Genomic DNA, 25,028 nt, shown 5'->3' on the forward strand with positions numbered 1-25,028 from the left:
GTTTGAAAAATAAGAGAAAAAAAATTTAAATTACAAGAATTAAAAAACATTCGTTTCAATTTTTTAAAGAATTTTTTCTCGAATCATCTCTATCATTATTTAAACAGTTTTCTGAAATAAAATAATGCATTGAAAATATCTAATAGTTACATTTTTTCACGATATTTTCTGAGATATAAATTATTAAGGATTCCTAATATGTTTTCCTTAGCTTCTTAATTATCATACCCGTGAATTGTGCCTTTTTCGAATAACCGCTTCTCTAACTTATAAATTGAAACTAAACAATTCAAAAAGTCAATAATTTAATTTTTAAAAAACATAAAATTCAGAAATGCCCAAAATATACTGTAAATTCTTCAGTGAGTCCCTAAGAAAGCATACTTCCAAAAAGGATAATGTCATCGAATTAAGTAATAAAAAAAGTTAACAAATTAAAACATGGAATTCCCTTTGGTACGAAATCATACAATGAAAAATATCTTATTCAGATTCACAATAATTCAAAAATTTTCTCTGGTTTCTTTGATTTTTACTAGTAAAAGGTCAAAATATCACCAGTCATTCGAATTTGTTTTAGTTAATTCGAAGACAAATATAAGATTTGTTATTTCTTATTTTTTAAGTGTTTGCTTCTATTAAAAATATCAGTACCTTTTATCTTTGGTGATCGCACTTTTTAATCACTTTATTCGCTTAAAAACTTCACTGCTATACAATGCATTCAATCAAAAAATAAAGAACAAATTTCTCACATTTTCAGATATATTGAAACTTGTTGGATGAGAATTTTTCTGTTTATTTTGTGGATTTATTAAGCAATTATTGTATTTTATATACTATTTCTTTCTTAAAATGAAATACTAACTTAACAGAATCATTTTTTAAAATTATTATTCTCATTTTTTAATTATATTTATTAAAATAACACACTCTTGATATATTATTTATGCATTATTTATTAAGGTTTTCTAATATTTAAAATAATTCATTAGTAACATTTTTCATTTTAAAAGTTGTTCTTCTCTTTCGACTTCCCTTTTTTATTTTCTCGTATAAGAAGTACAGAGAAAGTATAGCAGTCATCCAAAAAAAAAAAAAGTTCGAACTTGAGATTTTGCCGAATCTCCACATTTTAGACCTCCCGACTTCGAAAAACACATTTTTGGAAAATGTCCGTCTGTCTATCCGCGACAAAGATAACTGAAAAACGCTTTGAGCTGGACGGTCAAAATTTGATATACGGTCTTTATGTTCAGATTTCTTGATATCTATCAAATTCTGAATACAATCTGTTCAGAGCTTGAAGGTAATCATGCAGCTGAAGAAAAAGAAAAACAATCACAGTTCAATAATATAAAATTGCAATTTATTGCTTAAACAAACAAAGTTACATTAACCAATTGTAGGTTATTGTTCAAGTAAAAAAAACACATTAACATTGTATTTTTGTACACGTTTACACAAAAGAAGTTACAAACACGTTAACACGTCCATACATAAAAACTGATTTGCATTTGGCAATAAAATAACGAAATGCTTCTGATCGTTTATGGTACAAGCAATCATTTTTGTGTTTTGCATATTTCAACAACTGAAATAATTCACGTCCATATGATGAAAGTGGTGCACATCAGTTTGAATTTGAAATTTATGTTGTGTAATTTGTAACAAGTAAAACTTTTCTCTTTGAAGTACGGTTTTTTTTACTTTCATATTATTTTTTGGTAATATTATTTTAGATTTTACGGTAAAACATGAAACAGCTCTTTTAATTACCTTTTAAGCCTGTATAATTTATGTAATCCTATTTAAATTTGAACCATTCGTGTTTTTTAATGTCATTAGAATAAGTTTTATGTAACTTTTAATAACAGTCCTTGAATTTATAGTATGTTTATTTAGTTAACTTATTTCTTTGAATACTTTTTGAATACTTATTTTTGTAAGTTAGTTAACGTAGCTAGAAAGAACATTTGCGTCTTATAGAACACAATACAATGTAGACTTAAAATTTCCATTTTCAGTTTTCATATTCTTATATATTTAATAACTTTGCATGAAAAAAGTGAAAGCTTGAAAAATAATTTCATATACTTTTCATCTTCTTTTGCATTATAATATCCAAAGGCAGAATAGCAGCACATTTTTTTCTGCTCAAAAATGTTGCACAAAATTTAGACACAGTGCCGTAGTTAGAAATAAGGTCTCGATTAGATAAAAGGTGCAAATATTTTATCTAACAAATCTGAGTTATTAAATGTTATTAATGTAACATTTAGTAAAAAATTAATCTGTTATGAAGAATTACGTTTTTCATATGATTAGTATATGAATCGACTCGATTAAAATGAAATCAGTTGATAACAAGAAATTTATATACAAGATATTTGTTGTGCTATTTGAAAATTCGATACCTCCACGATGTTTTTCGATTTTTTAAATGCCATGTAATGTCTTGAAGACATTATAACAGTATTGTTGAGCATTTTGCACTAATAAGACAGCAAATGTTTGCTATTGAATACACCCTGGAAAGATGTTTTCTTTTACTTTTTACTATTTAATGTCCACTGTACATGGAACTTATAATATTTTAAAAAACTCTAAATTGTGAGGATTTTTATTGGCATCACATACGCAGCTGGCAATTAACGGCCCGCGTGATTTTAACGCATGCCATATCTTTTCGACTCACTTGTAAATATTGATATCATTCGAAATGCATACCAAAAAAAAAATCTTATCTTGCTCCTAATTCAATAACATAATCTCACATTTGAAAACATTGGACTCATATTTATATGAATTTTTATAGAACGCCAAAAAATTTAATAAAAAGGGATATACGAAAAGCCTTTGAATCTGTTTTTAATTTGTTAAACTGTTTGACGATTTACTTATAAGCATTTAACATTTTTAATTGAAGAAACTGAAAAACTGTCATCAAAGATAGATAATTATAATATTATTTGCATTCATTAGAAGCTACAGCATATGTTGACTTTAACATCGAATTCATAGACCTTTTTATTTAGTAATGGATCCTTTGATGAATTATTTAATTTCAGGTCATGATACGGCGGTCTTTTAATCCTCCAATTCAATACTTAAACAGAAAACTTTGCATCCTTTATTTCTTCCCTATATTAATAATTTCCTACGTTTAAAAAGTGGAAAGAGAAAAGAATTTATTTTCGTTTCTAGAAAAATAATTGCACAAAAATTGTTGTTCCAGAATCATCACTTGCTTAACTTAAATACTTTGGACTATTTATTTTAATCCTCCTATTTTCCCATTAATATGCACTTATATTATAAGAAATTTATTATTAGAGAAAGAATAAAAGATGTAATGACTATTTTAAACAAAAATGATGTATTCAATAAGTTTTTGAAAAAGAAAAATTGCTGATATGAATTGTTAGAGATAATGCCCCTTGTGAAATGTTGGTATACTATTTAGTTCATGAATTTAATATTTCATACAAACATTCATTTTGTGATGCAAAAAGGACATTCTTTTTAACTCTCTGAACAACCAGGGACACTGCTCGGAAAGGCGCATGTTCGCATGGCTTCACTGAAAACGGTGCCTGCACCGCACGTAAACAGATAGATCTGGTAACCAGCGTCTTGTCCAGGTTTCCTGGGTTGGCACAAGTAAAATAGTTTACAGTCTTTGGGGTGCCTGAAATAGCCATTACTTGGGCAAGGTAGTGGTTCATCATCTGGATTTTCAGTTGTTACAGCAACCGATTTGGGGGTGACTTCTGTGCTTGACTTTGGCGATGATGTAGAAGAAGATGAAGGGATGTCTTGGAAGATGAAATTGTCCTCATCAATATGAAGATCCGGAAGAGGCAACGAAGATCCATTCAGAACAGCATTAATAGCATTAAGTAAAGGATTTTTGTAGCCGTGGCACTTGCCTTTAAAGTCATCTGTCTCCAAGGACCAAACCATGGCTCCACCTAGTTTCATCTGGATTAGATAATCAACCTGAGGATTTTAAAGGGAGGAAACTTCGTTAGAAGAAAGATAACATTAAATCAAATATGTAAACCCTAATTTTTTTTAACTTTCTCTTATACGCAGTATAGAGAAAATATTGTACTGTAAAATTATATTAGAAAATAAAGTATTGTAAAAATGTACACTGATGGCAGTAAAGGAGATGGTGGCGTTTCTGGTAGTGGCATACACATTGAGACTCCTAAAGGAACTACTGATATTTTGTTTAGTAATCCTGTCAGTTGTTCTATATTCAGATCCGAACTTATTGCAATCTATAACATATTGACACGTCATCTGAAATTGTCTTCGGAGACATTTGGAGTTTAACGGATAGTCGTTCCTCTATACAGCACCTTTCTCATTGGACGAAATTGGGGGAAAAGATTAGCATCAATATCTTAGACCTTATTGCCAGGCTCTCCGCTGAACACTCTATACACTTTCAATGGGTCCCCTCACAAGTTGGTTTAAATGGTAATGAGACAGCGGATAACTTGGCTAAGACTGCCTCAGCTGACATATTTCATGGTGATGCAACACTAACTTATTCTGAAATCTCCTCTATCAAAAAGATGGAGTCGAGTGCACTTTGGAGAATCCCACCTACTCACCCTTGGTACTTTGGTAAGAGTCCCGGTTGGTGTCACCGTCTGAATATCTCTAGAAAACAGCAAACAGCTCTCTCTCGTTTTTTGAGTGGACACAGCAAATCCCTCACCTTCCAACACGGACGGAGAATCTTTGCTGAATGTCCTTGGTGCAAGGCAGATCAAGCCTCCCCCCAATCACATTCTTTAATGTTTAAATGTCCGGAGGATCCACTATTGTTTTTGGACTTTTTAGAGATCTTTGATTTCATGGAGGTGGTATAGCACAGCTATAACACCTGGAATTAGAAACAACAACAACAACAGAGAAAATATAGTAACTGTCAAAAAATCCAAACTCGAGATTTTAACATATCTCCATGTTACAGACCTCTCTGAGTTAATAAAACAACAACACATTTTGGAAAAAAGGCTATATATCTATCTATGACAAAGATAATTTAACACGCTTTGAGCTATAAAGATGAAATTTGTTATACGGTCTTAATTTAAAATGTGTAGATTTCTGTCAAATTTTGAGCAATATCCGTCCTGAGGAAGTCTGTCTGAGCAGCTGTTCGAATATGAGTTAACACAATACCTACAAAACGAAGAGATCTAGAAAGATAAAATTCAATACACAGAATGGATCTCTATAGAGTTAAACACTTATCGAATATTTAGCCACATCCAACAAGGGGGTTGATTATCTGTCTGTCTATATTTTCAGAAAAAAGTAAACGCGATAATTCAAATACGTAATAACTTAAATATATCGCATTTGATATGGGATTTGGTGGCTACAAGTGGAGTTTTTGTACCAAATTTTTGCTTCATTTGGTTGAGACAAACGAATCTAAGACAAAAATACGATTTTTGGATCCTATTAACCTCATGCCAGTGTTGAAAAAGTCGCCAAAGATGACATGATAGATTCAGTAAAAATGCTAAATTCATGCCAAAGGTGAGTATTTCGTAATTATTGCACGCTAATACCATGCAAGGTGTTCTCTGGCATAACACCTTTATTATGGAGTATGCAAGAAAACTTTTTTGGGGGATGGTGGGGGGGGATCTCTTCCGATGGTCTTGGTCTACTACAAGAATGACTATCTTTCAGAAATATTATAATATATTTGAGAAATGATAGAGGATAATAGAATTAGCAATAAAAGAAATGAATCCAAAAACTGAGTATGTTTTGAAAGGGAATAAAATGAAATTTTTAGCATGAATTAATAGGATTGATGGTTCTAAATTATTTTAAGAGGCTGATTATAAAACTTTGAAAATTTTATGATGTGAAATTCTTTTTTTTTTCTCCTTTGTTTGCTTGCTAGAAGCAAAGAACGCAGGTAAAGTCGTAGATACAATTATTAATCTAGGAAATGTTATATAACAAGGCGTAATAAGATGCTAACACAGAAAAAAAAATGGAAATGTGACTTACCTTTCCCGATATGCTCTTAATATCATCATAACCAATCCACTGTCGGTCTTTCACGGCATAAGGTGCCTGCACATGCTTTTCAGTGGTCACTTTCCATCCTTTCTCCTTCTGGAGCTTTTTGCAGATCTGAAAAATAGCGAAGACACATGTACGAAAACTAAAATGCATCTTTTTTTTTTTTTTTTTTTTTTTTATCTTCGCCTTAATTACTAAATCCTCCAGCAAAACTCAAGCAGCATAGATATACGTTGATTAAATATGAATGGATTTTCATTATATAAAACTACTAAATAGACAAAAATATTTTTTTAATGATAAGTAATGGTATAAAAGCATATAAAACTTTGAATTTATTCCATAAGTTTTAAATTAGCTATTAGCATCCAGATAAACAAAAGTATTATGAAATTTTTACTTTCTCGTATATATAGTACAGAGAAAGAATAGTAATCGTCAAAAAATTAAGCCTCCATGATTTCGAAAAACTCATTTTTGAAAAATGTCCGTTTGTCTCTTTGTTATAAAGATAACTTAAAAACACTTAGAGCTAGACGGTTGAAATTTGGTATTCGATCTTCACACCAAATTTACAGATTCCTATCAAATATTAAGTAAAATCTGTTTAGAGAAAGCCCGGCTGTTCGTTTATTGGAATATAAACACAATAATTACTAAACGAAGAACGCCAGATAAGTGAAATTTGGTACACATTTTTAAAATCTATACTGTAGATACATTTCAATATTTGAGCCAAATCCAACTATGGGTTAATTGTCTGTCGGTCTGTACTTTCAGAAACAATTTAACGTGAAAATTCAAAAATGCAATGATTGAAATATACCAAATTTGGTATGGAATTTTGAGACTCCAAGTGTAGTTTTGTGCTAAATTTTTGTCTCAATAAGTTGAGAAAAACGTATCTAAAACACAGATTTTTTTTGGATAATATTTACCCCATTTCAAGAATTAATCGCCAAATAACTCGCCAACTTTCACACGCTAGATTCAATAAAAAAGCTAAATACTCGCCAAACGTTAATATTTCGTAATTACGCCATTGTCGTGTAAGGCATTCTCTAGCACGACAAGTTTATTAGAGAGTATGCGAGGCAGTTTAGTGGAGACAATTCCAGCTACATTAATACGCATCACAAACAATTAGAAATGTATAATAATGGTACAATCCATAAATGGTTCTCAATTTGAAAGTGGCCTTGTTACGTCAGTATATTTTTGATATACTGATGTAACAAAAATGTACACCATTTTGTATATTTTTGACTTAAAATTAATTTTTATCGTAATGCTCTAAACTTTTGTGCACTTTATATAGTTAATAGGCAAAACTGAACATGCTTAGGAAAATTTGTAGCAATTTTAAATGTATACTTTAATCTGAAATCTTATTCTGTTTAATTTAAAATAACTTCTTTTAAGTTTAATTTTTTAACTGAATTATTTTTTCAATTAATTGTAAATTTTCAAAAACTATTTTTGAGTTATAGTAAATATTTTTGCAAAGATGCTCAATAATTGATTTTAATACCGAAATCAAAGTTTTTAAGCTTTTATCGATTCATTCAATGATTAACTATTTATTAAGATTAACTGTCGATTAACTATTAACTAGGTTGATAATCGATTTATTAATTACTAAGAACTATGAACAATATTTAGTCCCATAGGGAAATATTCCCGTATCTGATTTTCTGGCTTAAAGATAATTATTTGAGCTCAGTTATGATTGAATAATTATTTTTGACTAATAATGGTGCAAATTAAGCTGTTAATCAAAGGGGGAACTTATCGTTGCTTGTCCTAAAGTCGACAATATTTCTTCATTTTGTACTATTATATACGTATATTTATTTTATTTATTTCTTTAAACATTTTTGGGAATTAAAGTCTTGCATTTCGTCTTTTCTGAATGACTATATTCGTTTTTTATTCATTTAAAAGTCTATTTATTTTTGTAAATGTTAAACTACCAGAAAAATTCAATTAATATCAGTAATAAACGAGCAGAATAAAAATCGTTGACATTTGTTTACGAACAAATATTTTAATTGGCCGATTCAAAATTTACAATTTAATTTATAAAAAAAATATATTCAACTTTGTTTTCTTACTTCGTGGTATCCAAGAAATCCTTGTTCTCGGGTGTACTCTCCAGCCATACCTTTACCAGTAACCGGAGCCCCGAGTCCATTCTCTTTGACATCTTTTAGAGTAAAGCTTCGCCCATAAAGGGGCATTCCTAAAATGAGTTTCTCTGCTGGAGCGCCTTTTCGCAACCAATATTTCACGGCATAGTCCTGGAAGGAAAAAAAATTTTAACAGCAAATTTTTATAACAAAAGATGCTTTCTTCAGATTGGAAAAAAATGAATGAGGCTAGAATAAATGTAACATATACTATTCTGGAGGTGCTTTTACATTATTTTGTTTTCTTTACTATCGAAGAGCTCAGCCTGGATCCATTTCGTACATGAATATAAGAAGTTGTCATATAAATAAGCAAGCTCTCGACCCATTGGAGATATAATAATTATAAATAGTTAAACTCGCCACCAATAACGAAAGATGATACATTTTTGTGAGGTTCCGTGCATCAAATTCTCGTAATGATGTCAATAATACATATTTTCAATGCTCATATTGATATTTGTGGGGGTTAGGTCATTTAGTAAATTTGCATATCTTCAAATAAAATAGGATTTTATTTATAAATTTCAATCCAATTAATTCTGCTTGTGCAAGAAATATGTGATAGTTACTGACTATGTTCAGAGTTTTCTCCGCTCCTTCTTCATCAGGCCTAGCGTAAAGAGGCGAGTTATGTCCGGTCGCTTTGTCCCATCCTCCATGGAAATCATACGCCATGAGATTGATGAGATCGAGATACCTAGTAAATAAATTAAATGAAATGCGATGAAAATATGATAATAAGTCAATTAAAAAATTTAAATATATAATTGTACGCAGTAAATTATATGATTCAGAAACAATAACTAAAAAGTTTTGAAATTAGTTAGCTTTTAAATAAGTAACGCGCTATCAAAAATGTTTTTTTTTTGATAATCTAAGTCGAATTATTTGAAGTTAAAGAATAAATCGATTACAAATTACCTATGCAATTCTGCTATACTAATTCATTTAAAAAAAATTAATCTGAATAAAAATTGCTTTTAAAGTATAGACAAAGATTAAGAATTATTTGACTACTTTGGAACGTGCAAACGATTTTTATTTGCTCTACATATTGCAAATATGCAAATGATAAATTGTTTACTGATTATTACAATTTTAAAAGAAAGAATTTGTTTCAGAATTAAAAAGAACACTTACTTTTAAACTAAAGAAATGATTTTAAGAATAAAATATTTTGATTTTTATGAAATGAAAATATATTCACCTGAATAAATTCGACAATTTTATAATGGTTTCAATTTAATAAAAAGTTTTTACTTTCACCTGAGACTAATAGGACTCAATAGCATTGAATACATTCATTCCTTTAATTTTGATTTTCTTTGTCGTAGAAACTGTTCTTCTGCAATATCAATTCTTTTATACCATTCTTATTTATATATTCATCTCATTTATACTTTAATACCTAAGCAAAAGACTTAAGTAATTGCCTTCTGAACTTAAAGGAAGTTTTTTTTTATGGGTACTTACAGCAATTTTTTTTAATGAAAATGAAAATTTTTTGTCATGAAATAATCTATTTTTTCTCTTTGAAGAAATCGAAATCGTAAATGCTCAATGAATTAAACATACTTTCCCAAAGCTGGTATATCATATGCCTGATCAATTGTATTTTGGCCAGCGGATACAGCAGCTGTTAGCATTAGGTTATGAGATGAAAACGCTTCCTTCATTTCCTGAAAGAAAAAAGATAAATATTTTTGAGTAAGCAGAAAATGATCTTTTCATTATATTCGTATATTTAATTCATATACTCAATTTTACAACTCATATAAAGAATTATTTTTAGGATTGCATAAGTATTTAAAATTTAAAATTAAAATTCATGTGTATGAGTTGCTTACAGAAACAAAAGAATTTAGTTTTATAAAATTGATGCATATGCTTAGCTTCTTGAATTTTAATATGTCAAAAATACTGCAAAATGTATTTTTCTGCATATACAGTGGCTCAAAAAATTGAGAGTACACCTTACTATTACTTGATAAATGCGACTTTCAATACAAATAACACATTACCGGGAATTGCAAATATGTTTTTATTTCTACACGTTACAAATGGTTTAATTTAGAGTAAAAATAAAGAAAAATCAACGAAAAACCTCTAAATTGAAAAGTACCAGAAGCAGTTTTAAAAAAACATACGCAGAATTTCACCTCAAAAAATTGAGAATACATCAATGAAATTCTTGTAATATTTCGCATAGAAAGAACGTGTCAGTATTTAGTTGCATATCTTTTGGCTTTTATAATGACCTCTAAACGTCATGGTACCAATTCGACTAATTTTTGGTGGTATCTGAATATATTTTACCCCATTCTTCTTGCACCACTTGTTTTAAATGGGTTTTGTTTCTAATTTTGTGTTTTTGGACCACTGCTTCGAGTATGGAACAGATATTCAATAGTTTTGATGTTGGGGTACTGTGGTGGTGTGGGTAATTGCTGTTTGCAATGAAAAATATACCATATTTTGACGTTACGTGCATTCTATTTGGGATCGTTGTCCTATTGGAAATTTTAATTTTCATCTAAACCAAATTTTTAACACTTTCCTTTAGATTGCTGCGAAGTATATCCAAGTAAACCATATCATTTATAATGTCATCTATAAAAATTAAATTTCTTTCCCCGGATGAAGCCATGCTACCTGAAATCATGACGGAGTCACCATCATGTTTAACTGTAGCACGTAAATTTCTCGGATCTAAAGCAGTATTAGGGTTTCTCCATACAGTACGATGGTTGTCACTGCCAAAATATTTGAGTTTTCTTTCATTACTAAATACAGCTTTTTTTTCCAAAGGTTATGGGTCTTCAGTGGATGAGTTTTTGCAAACTTTAAATGCTTTATTTGAATTTGCAAGCTGATGAACGGTTTCTCTCTAACAATGCGACTTTTATATCCAGCTTGTCTAATGGCATTTCTCACAGTTTCAGCACTTACACTTCTGCCTATGATTTGAAAAATTTCTGCAACAAGTTGGATGAACCATAGGGTCGCAGCAATCTAAAGGAAAGTGTTAAAAATTTGGTTTAGATGAAAATTCCATTTTCCAATAGGACAACGATCCCAAATAGAATGCACGTAACGTCAAAATATGGTATATTTTTCATTGCAAACAGCAGTTACACACACCAACACAGTACCCCGACATCAATGCCATTGAATATTCGAAAAAGTGGTTTAATACTCGAAACCATACTCGAAAAAGTGGTTTAAAAACACAAAATTAGAAACAAAACTCATTTAAAACAAGTGTTGCAAGAAGAATGGGGTAAAATATCTTCAGATACCATCAAAAAATGGTCAAATCGGTACCATGACGTTTAAAGGCCATTATAAGAACCAAAACACATGCAACTTAATAGTGACACTTTGTTCCTATGCGTGATATTGCAAAAATTTCATTGGTGTATTCTCAATTTTTTTTAGGTGAAATTCTGCGTATGTTTATTTAAAATGCTTCTGAAACTTTTCAATTTAGAAGTTTTTCGTTGATTTTTCTTTATTTTTACTCTAAATTAAACCATTTGTTATGTGTAAAAATAAAACATATTTGCTCTTCCCGGTAAGGCGTTGTTTATATTGAAAGTCGGTTTTATCAAGTAAAAGTAAGGTGTGCTCTCAATTTTTTGAGCCACTGTATAGATTGTTTTTTCTTTATCAAAATTGTTACTAATTATAAACAGCAAAAATACTTTACATTTAAATCGTATTTATACTGATTTCATATTTATCAATAAAAAAAGGGCGGAAATTATGAATTAATTTGAGATATTCTCAAATTAATTTGTAATGTTTAAAATATGTTGTGTAACAGTTACATTCAGTAAAAAAAATAAATAACATACAATTAATGATAAAAACATTATATGTCCTTCTACTCTCATATATTTGCAGTTCGATTTTTTACAATATTGGCGAAATCATAAGTAATAACAATAAAATAATCAGTCCAAAAAATCTCGTATAAGAACTTTAAAGTGTTGGACTTAGATTGATTAAATGTATTTTAACAGCATAACGACTAGTTTTGGCGAAATTAAACCAAGCATATGATTGCCCTGTGAATCGGAAAACAAAAAAAGAGAAAATTCTTTTAGTTTTATATAACCACATTTTAAATGAAAAATTAATTAGGATTTAAGAAGATTAATCTTGTGTTCTATTTTTTAATTGAACACACAAACTAAAGCCATTCTTTTTCAATATTCATTGCAAAAATTAAGTTTGGCATCCATTCGTTTTTATGCAGTTAAACTCTTTGATTTTGAGGCTACGGAATTTCAAAAAATACCTTCAGCAGTAGAACAAAATTCTTCTTGTCTTCTGGAATTCCACCTCTAGTAGCTGGGTACTCCCAATCAAGATCTAAGCCATCGAAACCGTATTTTTGTAAAAATTCTATACAACTGTCGATGAATGTCTTTCTAGAAGATGCGGTTTTGGCCATGCGAGAATATTTGGTCGAACCTTCGTTCCATCCTCCAATTGCTAGCAAGGTCTTTAGACTGGGATTCTTTTTCTTTAGACCAGTAAAACGCTCATATGCTCCTAGAAAATTTATTGGTAATGGTTGAATGCTATTCAAACTTCGCAAGAATAATTAATAAGGTAATTAATTAAACTAAATAATTAAGATATTAAAAATTCTGGTTGATGCAAATTATCAGCTCCAATACTTTAAATTGGATAAGAATATAATGTAAATTTATAAATTTAACAAGAGATAATTATAATGAGTTTTGTCTGACAAGAAATAATTTCCAAATTGGAAAAGGAAAAACTCTCGACTATTTCTCAGCAATATCTATAAATCTATTAAGCATAGATTTTCAGATTTTTCAGTAATATCTCCAAAAACCGGGGTTTGTCATTTTTCAGCCCGAACAGAGGAAATTTTAAAATTTATCCGTCAGAAATAAGTTTATTGTTCTGAACCTGAAAAAAGATTTGATTTCTCTCTTCATTAACTGTTGTTTTATTCATAAAATTTCTTTCAGCTCTTAAAACATTAATTTGTGCCAAAAATATGAAAATTAATAAATTGTTTCAAAAATATGTACCGAAAACAGCCAATATCAAAGCCAAATAAATGAACACAAGTTAAATTATGTCTGAATTCCTAAAATGCTTGAATTCGTTGATGTATTCATCTTTTTAAAAATGATTTTTAATAGTTATTTTTATTGAACGCTTTCCTTAAAAATTTATTACTATCTTTGGCATACCATAATAGGCAAATGTTAAACAAGAACTCTAGTTGCATGAATCAACAAATCTAAAATTGCTTCAAAATCTAATAGCGAAAATTGATTTCATTTTCGAACTCTAGAAGTTCTAATGTTAAAAAGCAATAAGTCTGTATGCTTGTTATTTTAATTATATAAAAATGCTAGATCATGTGTTTCATTTACAATTGATTTAACTGAAACATTTCACTTCTAATAAGATTAGAAGAACAAATTATTAACAAGCAATATTACTATTCGATTTCTATAAATAATAAATTTATTAAAATTTTTCGTACTCTAAATTTTAATTTATTTAATTTACAATCGTTTTAAAGTAATATAAAGGTGATTTAATTGTAATTTGATATGTTAAAAAATGTTTAATCATTTTTTTAAATATGGCTTTTTCTTATATATTTTTTTTCATTTGCATATTTAAAAATGTTCTAGTTTATTTTTTCAAGAGAAGTCAATAAAAATTTGAAATCGGATTCTAAAAAAATATCAAAAAGTTTTTTTTTGTGGGATTATCAGAATCTAGATTTGTGTTTAATCTTAAACGTTTAAAAGAATCTAAAAATCATCAAAACGCTTCAGTTAAAAAGATCTTCTGAATTAATTGATGATTGCATGTACTATTTTAAAATTCAGTTCACATATATTTCAGTAACTAATGAAAGTAAACAGAAAAAATGTTTCACATTTAATAAAATTATGTACTATACTTATATAACTTTTAAATACATTAATGCGCAAATGAAAACTCTTCGAATATTTTAAACTTAGTTACAAAAAGAATGCATACACAAAGAATGCATTTTGAACCAACCAATTGAAGATTTGTTCTTAAAACAAATATTTAATTTATCTTCTACTCTTTATTATTGATTTTCATTCAATTTTTCAGGTAGCTTAACATTTAGAAAAATAAATTTAAATGAATAAAAATACTAATAAAGTTATTCAGAAATCCACCATCACCACCATCACCTTAATAACAAATAAATTTCCTTTTCTAACTGTAAAAAACTGTATTTCAATAATCTTATCGTCTGTCAAATTACTCGCACTTTCTACGATCTTTTAAATATTTGATATAAAATGAGTTTGTTTTGAATATTTGAAATAGAATTAACTTATTAGAATTTCTGGTTACAACATCGATTAATAAATATCATTCATAAATAATATTTTGCTTTCACGAATTTAAAAAATTGAATTATGTTTAGAATCCATTTTAGAAGTTATTGTGTATCATTCTATCAGCATTTGTTCTAAGTAGATTATAGATTTTATTCCAAAGAATAAAAACATTGTCTTACCAAGTCCCCAGTTTTCTTTGAGATCTAGGTAAGGGTCGTAAGCAGCAATTTTATTATTGTGATTCAACTTGGCAAATCCATAAACTAGATGGGTACAAAGCTTGGGATCGATGTCTTCAATTAAGAATTTGCCATCGTCTCTTCTGTAATTTGCCCAGCTTCCTAGGTAGCAGACGATCTTGTAAGGCTTCTTTCCCTTTGGCTGACTGTCTGGAATATAATAAAAGATATCCTTCTCTAAATTCATCGATATCGTTATAAAATATCATATCACTTTTTAAAAAAATCGTCTGCTCAGACATTTTGATAAATTGTAGATTTGCTTCATCAAAAGAGACTTTTAACAAATGAATAAAGAATGGAAAATATTTAGCTTCAAATCCTTTAGTAAATCATATCGCAAGAAATTATTTAAGAGAAACATTACTGGCATTTAAATATATTAATTAAATCATCAGGAAATTAAAATATAATCGTAAAAAAGTATTTTACAAAAAATGAAATTACGAAACGGATATTTAACAGCGTTAATAAATCTAATTTTTTCTCCAAACTGCTAAAATGGTTTTTGTCAAATATTTGAATTTTAAGTAAATGAAGTCAATTTTTTTTGTTGTTTCTTCCATAACAAAAAAAAGGGAGACTCCAATGTTTTTCTTAAATTATTTTTAAATACTTCCAAAGTCTTGGAATTAGAAATTGTTAGAAATCAGAAATTTTTTATCTTTCTGGAATAAAGAACCTAAAAGTATTTTAGAAAATTCATTAAATAGTAACGCAGAAGATATCAATATGGTTGCAGCTTTAAATATAGATATATGAAGATAGAGAATCCATTCAATATAAGAGCGTAAACTATAGATAATTTATAATTTCATTTTTCTTCCAAAAATAAGGTTTACTTAGTGATAAGTTTCTTAGTGATTTAACCTTGGATGTTAATAACAATAGTAGTTTAAGAGAATATTAAGTTAAAAATCTTGATACAGGTTTTAATTTTTATAGGATCTATGCATGTAACATTTGTAGTAGAAACGTAAATTTAAAATTCTTATTTTTATTAGCTTAACTAACGTTTGATTCAAAAGAAAACATGTTATTAAACTTATTAAAATCTAAGTTCATTGAAGAAATACAACATGAAGATTTAACTATATGGAAACTTTACAATAAAAAAAGACAATATTCCAAAAACAATTCTTAGTTGCAAGAAATGTATTTTAGAAATCGACAAGAAAGACAAAAATATTAAAGAAAAGATTTTTTAAAAATAGATTCTTACTCGTTGCAGCAGCAGAAAATCCTACCACAGACAAAAGACAGAAAATCCATATCCCGTGAGTGATCATTTCGCCCAGACGAGTTTTAGAGCTCTAAATGAAAGTAAAGAGATCAGAACTTTCGGTTTTCATCCGTCCTAAAAGTCTTCAGAATAAACATTTCGGTGAATTAATTTTACAACCCTTTCAAATGCCGATATTCCTGGGAAAGTTCAACTGAGCGGCGAATCCAGGAACGACAGACGCTCAAAATTTACGACTTCGAAAATTCGCCCATCTTTCCTGTAATCGGAAGAGTTTTAAGGTCCTTGACTTTGGCAACAGTTTCATCAATCTCATGGGGGGAAGGGGAGGGGGTTAGCATCAGAATTTTCTTCTTCCACATGTTCATTCTACTAAGAACAATTTCCATATAATTTTCATTTTTTTTTCTAACCAGATTCTTATCAATTGTTGTTCGTCTTGAGAATTTTTCTGAACTGACCTACACTTATGTTTTTGATTCACATGGATTCCCCCCATTAAATTCATATTTATAGAAGTAATATGCATTATTCATTTCGGATAAAATAAGGGAGCGTTGAACGTCGCTTTGTTGCTGTTTTAGGTGAAGGTGTTGAGCTTTTTGTTTCGGAAAAGTACTTTTTTTTTTGTTTCGTCCGGCGTGTTTTCTCGTCTTTGTCCACTTCTTGTCCATGTGCTTCTTTAAGAAGAATATGTTATTTTTCTGTGTATTTTTAAGTGGCATTGTGTTCAGACGCTATTTTACACGATAATGCAATTGCTTTGTCTCCTTTAATCCAGGAAAAGAAAAGTTAAGATATTAGTTCCTGCTTCAGGAAAACTTACTACAATCGTATATTCTATATAAATAATACTCTAATGCTTCAGAGAAAGATATTTAATTGGAATATTTAGAACTCGTCGGTTCAATTCACGCTTAAATTCTAATTAGGAGGTTCGCATACTAATCCGAGAAAAGAAAAATGTTAATACTAGTTCCTGCTTCTGAAAAAGGTATAATAATCGTATAATCTATATAAATAATAAAATATTCCACTGTTTCGGAGAAAAATACTCAATTGGAATATTTAGCTCTCGTCGTTTTAAGTCATGCTTAAATTCTAACTAGTGGTTCATATACTTATTCGATTGATATACTTACTATTAAAGTATGGAACTCGTAATTTTTTTTCCTTGAAGCCTACGTAAATTCGTAAAAATGGAAACTAGAAAATTAATTTCTTGGATGTATGCACACAATAGGATGCGAATTTTTTAAAGTTTAATGAAATAACGAGATTTCTATATTTTTTACAAGAAGAAGATATTGCCAACATGAAGATAAATTTCTGGCCTATGTAATATTTTCAAGAACGAGAAATTATTACTCGGTATTCGTCAAATTATACTTTTTAAATGATTTATTTGTAGATTTAAATCATAGTATAATTTTAAATCTTTATATTATTTCTTGGTAAATTACTTCTTTAGTCAAGTAATTATAAATTTCTGTCCACTGTTTGAATCTTAAACTACCACGTGTTCTTGGATTTCTTATATTTATAATATTACTTGACAGTATTTTTCGCATTGAAAACTGATTAATTTTTTTCTACAATGAAAGCTTGAAAATTGATTTTAGAATCGATCAATATATCGTAGCTTCATAGATGGCCACTCAGTCAAAAAAAGGTGACGAATATTGCTAATAGAATTAAATATTTAACTCATTGCATTAACATTCTAACAAACTTGATTCAAAATTAAATTTATAAATATTACTTATATTGGAAAAGAAGATTGTAAGACTTGTTTGATGCATTCGTACGTTAAGTGAACAAAACAAAATCTCCAATGTAAGGTTTCGCCATATAACTAAAATTGAACCATCTCATTTCAATTTTTCTTTATTTCCTTAGGATTCGTCAATAAAAATTCATTTACTTTCAATAACAGTTTTTACATATCAGCCTATCTTTTTATGACTGCATTTTTAAATTTGAAGTAAATAATGTCCATATCGATAAAAAAGATTTACTTTGGCCATTTCAAAAATTTTAAATAATCGTACTCACAAAAAAGGGTTCCTTTCAGCACTATCAGCTAATGTCATTTCAATGATATTCGATATTGGAATATGACTTGAATAAATTTGCAATCCTAATATTAAGTATCTATTTACATTTATATAGGAAGGACTTACAGTTTAATAATAAACAACATATAAAGATTACTAACCTTCTTAAGCGACCATCTAGGTCATTTAAAAGGAATTTTTAGAAATTTTTATTGAACAGAAAATTTTTTACTGAATAAATAAATTTCGCTAATTGGGTTTTCTCCAATGCGTGTAGCTGAAAAAGTGTACTTTATATGAAGTAAATAATTATATTTTACGTTTTTATGTAAGAAAAAAATTAGGAAGTCTTATTAGTCACAGCTTATTCTTTCAGAATTCTGACTTTTCAAGCAATCAAACTATTGATATGAAATATATTTGTTAAAATTTTACATTGTTATTTAATAAAACAGAAATAAATGGAATCACTCTTACAACATCACTGCTTGGGAAAATTAAAGTGTTCATATGCTACCCTTAAATTGTATAATTCAGTTATATGATAGAATTTCTTGTAATTTCAGGAAATACTATCGTGTAGAATGAAATAACGGATTTCTGGCTTTAATGATGAGCATCAGAGAGATTATTTGTCTGGCAATATCTGGCAACTGATAGATGACATTTGACAATAAACAATAATATGAATTTCTGTACTACATACGTTACAGTATTATATAATTGTAGTACATTATATATATATATATATATATATATATATATATATATATATATATATATATATATATATATATATATATATATATATATATATATATATATATATATATATATATATAATGTACTACATACGTTACAGTATTATATATATATAATTAGTCTTAATGCATTAAAATATTAAATAATAAAAAAATTGAATCTCTAGATTCTAAATAATGGCCATATGACAATCTGTCAGAATGAATTAGTCTGTTTTGCCTTCTTTTCGTTCGACCGGCACAGTGTCACACTTTGTGAAAATCGATTTTTAGATCACAAAATTTATAGAAAAAAATTCCAGTCTAATGTATTTGTTAATGATAAATTTGCCGTATTTAGCTATAAAAATATTCACTTAAGTTATTTATTCACAGTCTCGTTATTATATTACACAAAATTAGATACAAAAAAAAACGTTGCCACAAAATTATGCCTAAAACTAATTTTGAAAAATTTATTTAGATTAAAGAGAAAAATAAATACACAGAAATAAAACTGCTGCCACAGGAAAATTAATTGTTTAAGTTTTCAAGTAGTACAAGAATAGTTTTTATTCGCTAATATGATTCAAAGGTATGAAGGAAAACGTTGAAATTCCAATAAATTTCTAATTTTTCAAAATCTTGAAGATTATTTTTTGTGAGCACCTACTACCCAAGACGTACCGAAATGCTGAATTTGATAAATATAGGTATATTAGTCAGCCTTTTAAAACGTTTTGGGCGATTTTCGAATCATTCATATGATGCCACAGGCCACAATTTACGTAGTTTGTAAGCTTATAAAAACCCTCATACTGTATTTGCTACATCATATGTATTTGAAAAAATAAAAGAAATTGAAGAAAGTCTCTTTTTGTTTATGATTGTCTTACAAAGTTCAATTCAAGAGGAGTGTCTTCTCAGTGACTTATTAAATAAATTCAGTGACTCATTGACTGACTTTGCAGTGACTTTGCTCAATGAGTGACTCATTCAGTGACTTTTGCTGAAATTTTGGAGAATGTAAAACATTTTTATTTGCGCAGTTACTCTTTCCAAGTGTTACAAATTTCCTCTAAATCTTTTAAAGGGTGTAAAATTGCAAAAAATTCAAACAAACAAACGTTCGATTTCGCATGTATTGTTCCTTTTTAGATAACCTGCCACTATTTGCTAATTTTTTTACAAAGCTTAAAGGTAAAAAAAAAAAAAAACACGTTTGCAGTAAAAACAATAAAATTAAGTGAAAAAATGCACTAGTGAGCAAACCTGAGCTGTAAGACTTATGGTATACCTACTCTAAGATTCGAGAAATTAAAAACATTGAAATTGGTTTGAATTGTGTTACATCGATAAATGGCATTATAGTAAATTATGCTGAAATTTTTAAAAAAAATTAGTAAAAATTAAAGAAAAGAAATACTCAGAAATTAAGCTGTTATTATTGAAAAATTATTTCTTTTAATTTTAAGAAGATTTGATGATTAATTGCTTGGAATTTATTGCTAAAAATATCAAAATTTAATTTTTAATTAATTGAAAATTTACTTAACTTTTAGACTGTAGAAAACCGTCTAAAAGTTAAAGTTCTTTCTCTTGTTCGAAATAACACGTCTCAGGTTTTACGCAATCAGAAGATATGCTACAAACCCACATATATATTAAAAATTGTATTAAAATGTTGTATAACACATTTATATTAAAATGGTATATATTTTTTTAATAATTCTTAAAAAATTGAATGAATTCATGCTTGCGTGAAATATGTCAGATGTGTTGTACCAATTTAATATAATGCATTATATTAAAAAAGATAAATAAAAGAATACCTGACATTACAGCAAAGGTTAAGTCAAAATGCAGTTTAAAGTAAAATGAACTTATATTTATATTGTTATGCGACATTGATATCATTTAAACTGACTTCATATAGCAATATATAAATCATTTTTGTTATTCTTAGATTTTATTTACGAAATAAGAAATATACATATACATTTTTATATTAGAAATAATAGTCTGCTGCATAAAACTCAAAATATAGCAATAGACAAAGAGTAATCCAGTTAGAAAAAAGATAGCAAAAATATCTAAGTGATTGCAAAACAAAAAAAAAGTACTTTCATAAATACAAAACGTACGTACTGTTTTTCCTTTTAATAGAATACTTGAATTTGTTGGAGATGAAGGCATTTTCTGTGCTGATATCAGCACAAAAGTGAAAATAGAATTATTGTCAAACAGTTTTTGATTCTTGCGAAAAAAAAAAAAAACAGCAAAGACTTTCGAATTACAGTAAAAATGGAAAAAATAGTTTTGCTTTGGAATTCATTGGTTAAAGCAAACACGAAGTGTTAGAATTACTGACCCTGACCTGAACTTAGAAACCTCGCTTCAAACTACCTAAATGTGAACAATGGCTTATAGTATGGCTATTTTAGACATTGCACGGCCTATCTAAATATCTAATTTGAAAGCTCTGATTCATTCGGTATTCTGTTTTTTCAGCAAAATTGTAAATTAGTTCAAGAGTTCCGATTTCGTCGTGCTTTTAGTTTTTCCTTGGCTAGTAGCATGGATTAAAGAAAAAGAAATTATAGAAACTGTTAGAGTAGCTAAAAGGACGTTTGAACCATATAAGTAAAATAAGAATTTTTATTTCACTGGCTCAATAGTTTATTAAATAAAGTTATTATGTGTTTATTTAGAAATGTCTAATTTTTTTCCTGTAATCAGACAATAATTATTCCTAAATATTTAAATGAATAAAGAAATTGCAGATGAATTACGTTGAGAATAAAATTACATATAAAAAAATCATTTATAATTTTGACAGAAATAGATTTTTTTTAAATAATTGTTACCTTTAACACTGTCACAAAATAACTTTTTAAAAAGAAAAAAATTATCTATACAGAAAATTATTTGAATTATATCGGTAAAATTAAATCGTTTGGTATTAAAGTTCCATTAGAATTTATATTAAGGAGCAGCGAAACTGTAAATTAATTCAAGAGTTCTGACTTTGTCATTCTTTTTAGCCTTCCCTTGGCTAATAGCAGGAATGAAAGAAAAAGAAATAACAAGAACTGTTAGACTTTCTAAAAGGTGTTTGAATTATATAAATAAAAATTAGTCTTTTTATTTCACTGCTTAATAGTTTACTAATAAAAATCATTACATGTCTATTTAAAAATATGGAATATAATTATTCGTGGCTATAATTATTCGTAAGGATTAAAAGAAAGAAATAAATTACAAAAGAATTAAGTTGAGAATGAAGTGACAGATAAAAAAAAGTCATTTATAATTTTGAAAGAAAAAGCTTTTTTTATATAATTGCCACTTTTACTATTAACAAAAAATAGCTTTCTAAAAAGAAAAATAATTCTATTTACACAGAAAATAATTTGAATTGTATAGGTAACATGAAATCGTTTGGTATTAAAGTTCCCTTAGAATTTACATTAAGAAATGGCAACATCGGTTGACTAATGTACTGAGAATTTTCTTTTGAATATCTAGTAGGAAAAAAGCATAACTGAGCAAACGTTCAAGAAAAATCGTTTAATAATTTCTTCTGCAGTTTTGGTTGATTCATTTTATCTATTATTTTTTTCTTATGCGCATTGGTGCTTTAAAGATGTTTTAGAATTTTTTTGGTTCAATTGAGTCTCATCTTCGAGAAAGAAAGGTAAGTAGAAATCCTTTATTGGATCAAACTTGATAAATAAAATAATTTTTAGTGATAAAATTTCTGGTAATTTAATTATTTAGGAAACTATCATCAGTTATGAATGACTAGCATCAGATGGTCGCAAATTCAATTAATTTATAAAATCAGGAGAGTCAATTTCTGAATGAAATAAAACAAGGAATAAAGAAGATTTCTGAAATGAAACAGCAATTTCACTAATCTCCCTTATGTATTTTGTATACATTTCCTATTTCTTTATAGAATGTATAAATAGGTTCGAATTTTACAGTAAAGATTCTCTTAAAAAGGTAGTAAGTTGTAAAAATTGTATTCTGGTTCACAGTAACTGTAAAATACGAAGTATTCTTATATCTTACAAAATGTTTAAGAATTTTTCGGAAACATTAGATTTAAGTAATTTTACATTTTCAAAAATTAACAAATTACAATACGTGAATTTTTTATGAATGTTAATGTAAAAAAGCTGATGAAAATTAATTGACTAAAAATACTGGGGAAGTCAAAACTCTGTTAACTACATTACTAATAAGATATTAGCGTTAAAATGATTTTCTAGAAATTAAAATTATTCAAATGGGGATTTTTTTTGTTGAAGGATATTATATTGGAAATAAAATACCTTTGTTACAAGATTTCTCCAATGAAACTTGAAGAATAAACTAAATAGAACAAATGAATTAAAGTTAATCGAGAACCAGCAAAGATAAACAATTCATCAAATAGATTTTCAAAATATAAATAAATGATTTTGGCTTTCCAGCGCTTATTTTATACAACAGCTTTTTTTATCGTTTGGTTGATTATCATTTGTTTTCAATAAATTACAAACGATCAATAAATTACAATCCGCAATTCTCATGTTGTCATTCTTTTATGGCAATGTTAATCTTATTTCCGTACTTATGAGTTAGCTAGGATGGTTTTACCACGAATCGGAATGCTGAATTTCTTATCTTTAAAGAAAGGTAAAAACACGCTCTTTTTATTTATATTAGTCTTTATTCCGATGAAATAATCTATCATTAAATATCTAAGTGACAATGGTGTGAAATATAAAACAAACAAAGCTGACACTTTGAGCTGATATGTAGTTAATATGTCTGTCAGTTTTCTACTCAATGTTTCAAAGATGAAATGCCTTAGAAATTTGGCTTAATAATTCTTATACATCCGTCTTGTGGATAAAATATCCAGAAATATCCGCTCCAAAAGCTGAAAAATAATATGTCCCAATTAAAAATAACAGCATTCCGTTGTTTTATTGATTTTTCAGGATATTTCGAGATTGTTATAATTTAATGCAATTATTAATTTTATTTATGTCTCACAGCCTATGTTGATTTTTTTCAGCTCTTCAATATTCAATTGAAATTTTGCAGTTATGTTAAAAATGAAATTATTGAGCTAAAAATTAATATGTCATCATATTTACGCTGTTTTATTAATGAAGATATGTGTAAATTATCGGTAAAAGTTTTTATAATACGATCACGCACCCTAAAACTTTTTATAATTCATTAATAGCTTGTAAAATCTTTTGTCATACTTTTTCAGATAGGCTTAGATTATTCCTAATTAGTTGCCCTTGGAGACTAGTTGGTTCACCAGGATAAGTTCAATGAAAAATGTACAATTAAACGTTTTATATAACTTGTTTTTAATAGTTTTCTTAGCAAAATATTTTGAATTTCAAATTTTGAACGACATATCAAACTGTTAATATGTTATCATTACTATTTCAGACGCTACTTATTATGCTATGCATTTCATTACTTTTTATCTATATCTTTATGTGCCCAATTATACCATCGGAAAGAGCAATAGTCTTTAAAAATGTATTCATTTAATAATCTTTTTACATTGCTTGATTATGAAGTTTAAGATTCGTTGTAAGTACAACGAAAGAAAAAAAATATTAACCCCTTGCCTGCCGAGGGCGTATATATACGTCTCCCTAAGTCAATATGTTAACTGCCCCTGGCGTATAAATACGTCTCGCAACTATATACGTATATATACGTGGCACTGGAGACCGAGTCTCTCAAGTTATCCTCGGCAGGTAAGGGATTAAAAGCCGGCCTTATTCTAAAACCTACTTATTTTATTAAAAAAGGAGATGTAAATCATAAAGATATTCGCCTTTAATTGCAGCAGAGGGAAAAATCGCACGATTATATATTTGATAAAATCATGAAAAAAAGACTTGGGTTTCATTCACAACAATGAAAATATAGTTGTAAAATATTCTTAAAAATAAATTGAAAAGTTTACTAAATTTAAATTTAAAAATGTTGATGTAATTAAATTTGTTTCATTAAAAAGATAATTTTTTTAGATTAAAACTGTGTAAAAGCCATTTTTGCAATGGAATTCTTTCAGTAATT

The 25,028-nt window shown here is 28.1% G+C and overlaps 1 protein-coding gene across 1 annotated transcript; it reads right to left on the bottom strand.

Moving 5' to 3' along the window:
* Positions 1 to 1,439: 1,439 nt before the first annotated feature.
* LOC129972635 (chitinase-3-like protein 1) lies at positions 1,440 to 23,365 on the bottom strand. Its single transcript, XM_056086845.1, has 9 exons — positions 23,264 to 23,365; positions 16,106 to 16,196; positions 14,824 to 15,033; positions 12,565 to 12,821; positions 9,837 to 9,940; positions 8,835 to 8,958; positions 8,184 to 8,369; positions 6,055 to 6,180; positions 1,440 to 4,002 (listed from the first exon to the last, which is right to left on the bottom strand). The coding sequence occupies exons 2-9, from the start codon at positions 16,170 to 16,172 to the stop codon at positions 3,526 to 3,528; spliced, it is 1,551 nt and encodes a 516-aa protein (XP_055942820.1). The 5' UTR covers positions 16,173 to 16,196; positions 23,264 to 23,365; the 3' UTR covers positions 1,440 to 3,525.
* Positions 23,366 to 25,028: the final 1,663 nt, after the last annotated feature.

This window comes from Argiope bruennichi, chromosome 6 (genome assembly GCF_947563725.1).
Source record: "Argiope bruennichi chromosome 6, qqArgBrue1.1, whole genome shotgun sequence".
Classification (NCBI taxonomy): Eukaryota; Metazoa; Arthropoda; class Arachnida; order Araneae; family Araneidae; genus Argiope; species Argiope bruennichi.

What these genes read in the sequence shown, in the direction of transcription:
- LOC129972635 (XM_056086845.1), bottom strand. Translation starts at nt 16,172, where the DNA reads ATGATCACTCACGGGATATGGATTTTCTGTCTTTTGTCTGTGGTAGGA. An exon ending in ATTTTCTGCTGCTGCAACGA is followed by an intron (nt 15,034 to 16,105) that starts GTAAGAATCTAT and finishes ATTATATTCCAG; the next exon opens with ACAGTCAGCCAAAGGGAAAG. An exon ending in TTAAGAGCATATCGGGAAAG is followed by an intron (nt 4,003 to 6,054) that starts GTAAGTCACATT and finishes TAAAATCCTCAG; the next exon opens with GTTGATTATCTAATCCAGAT.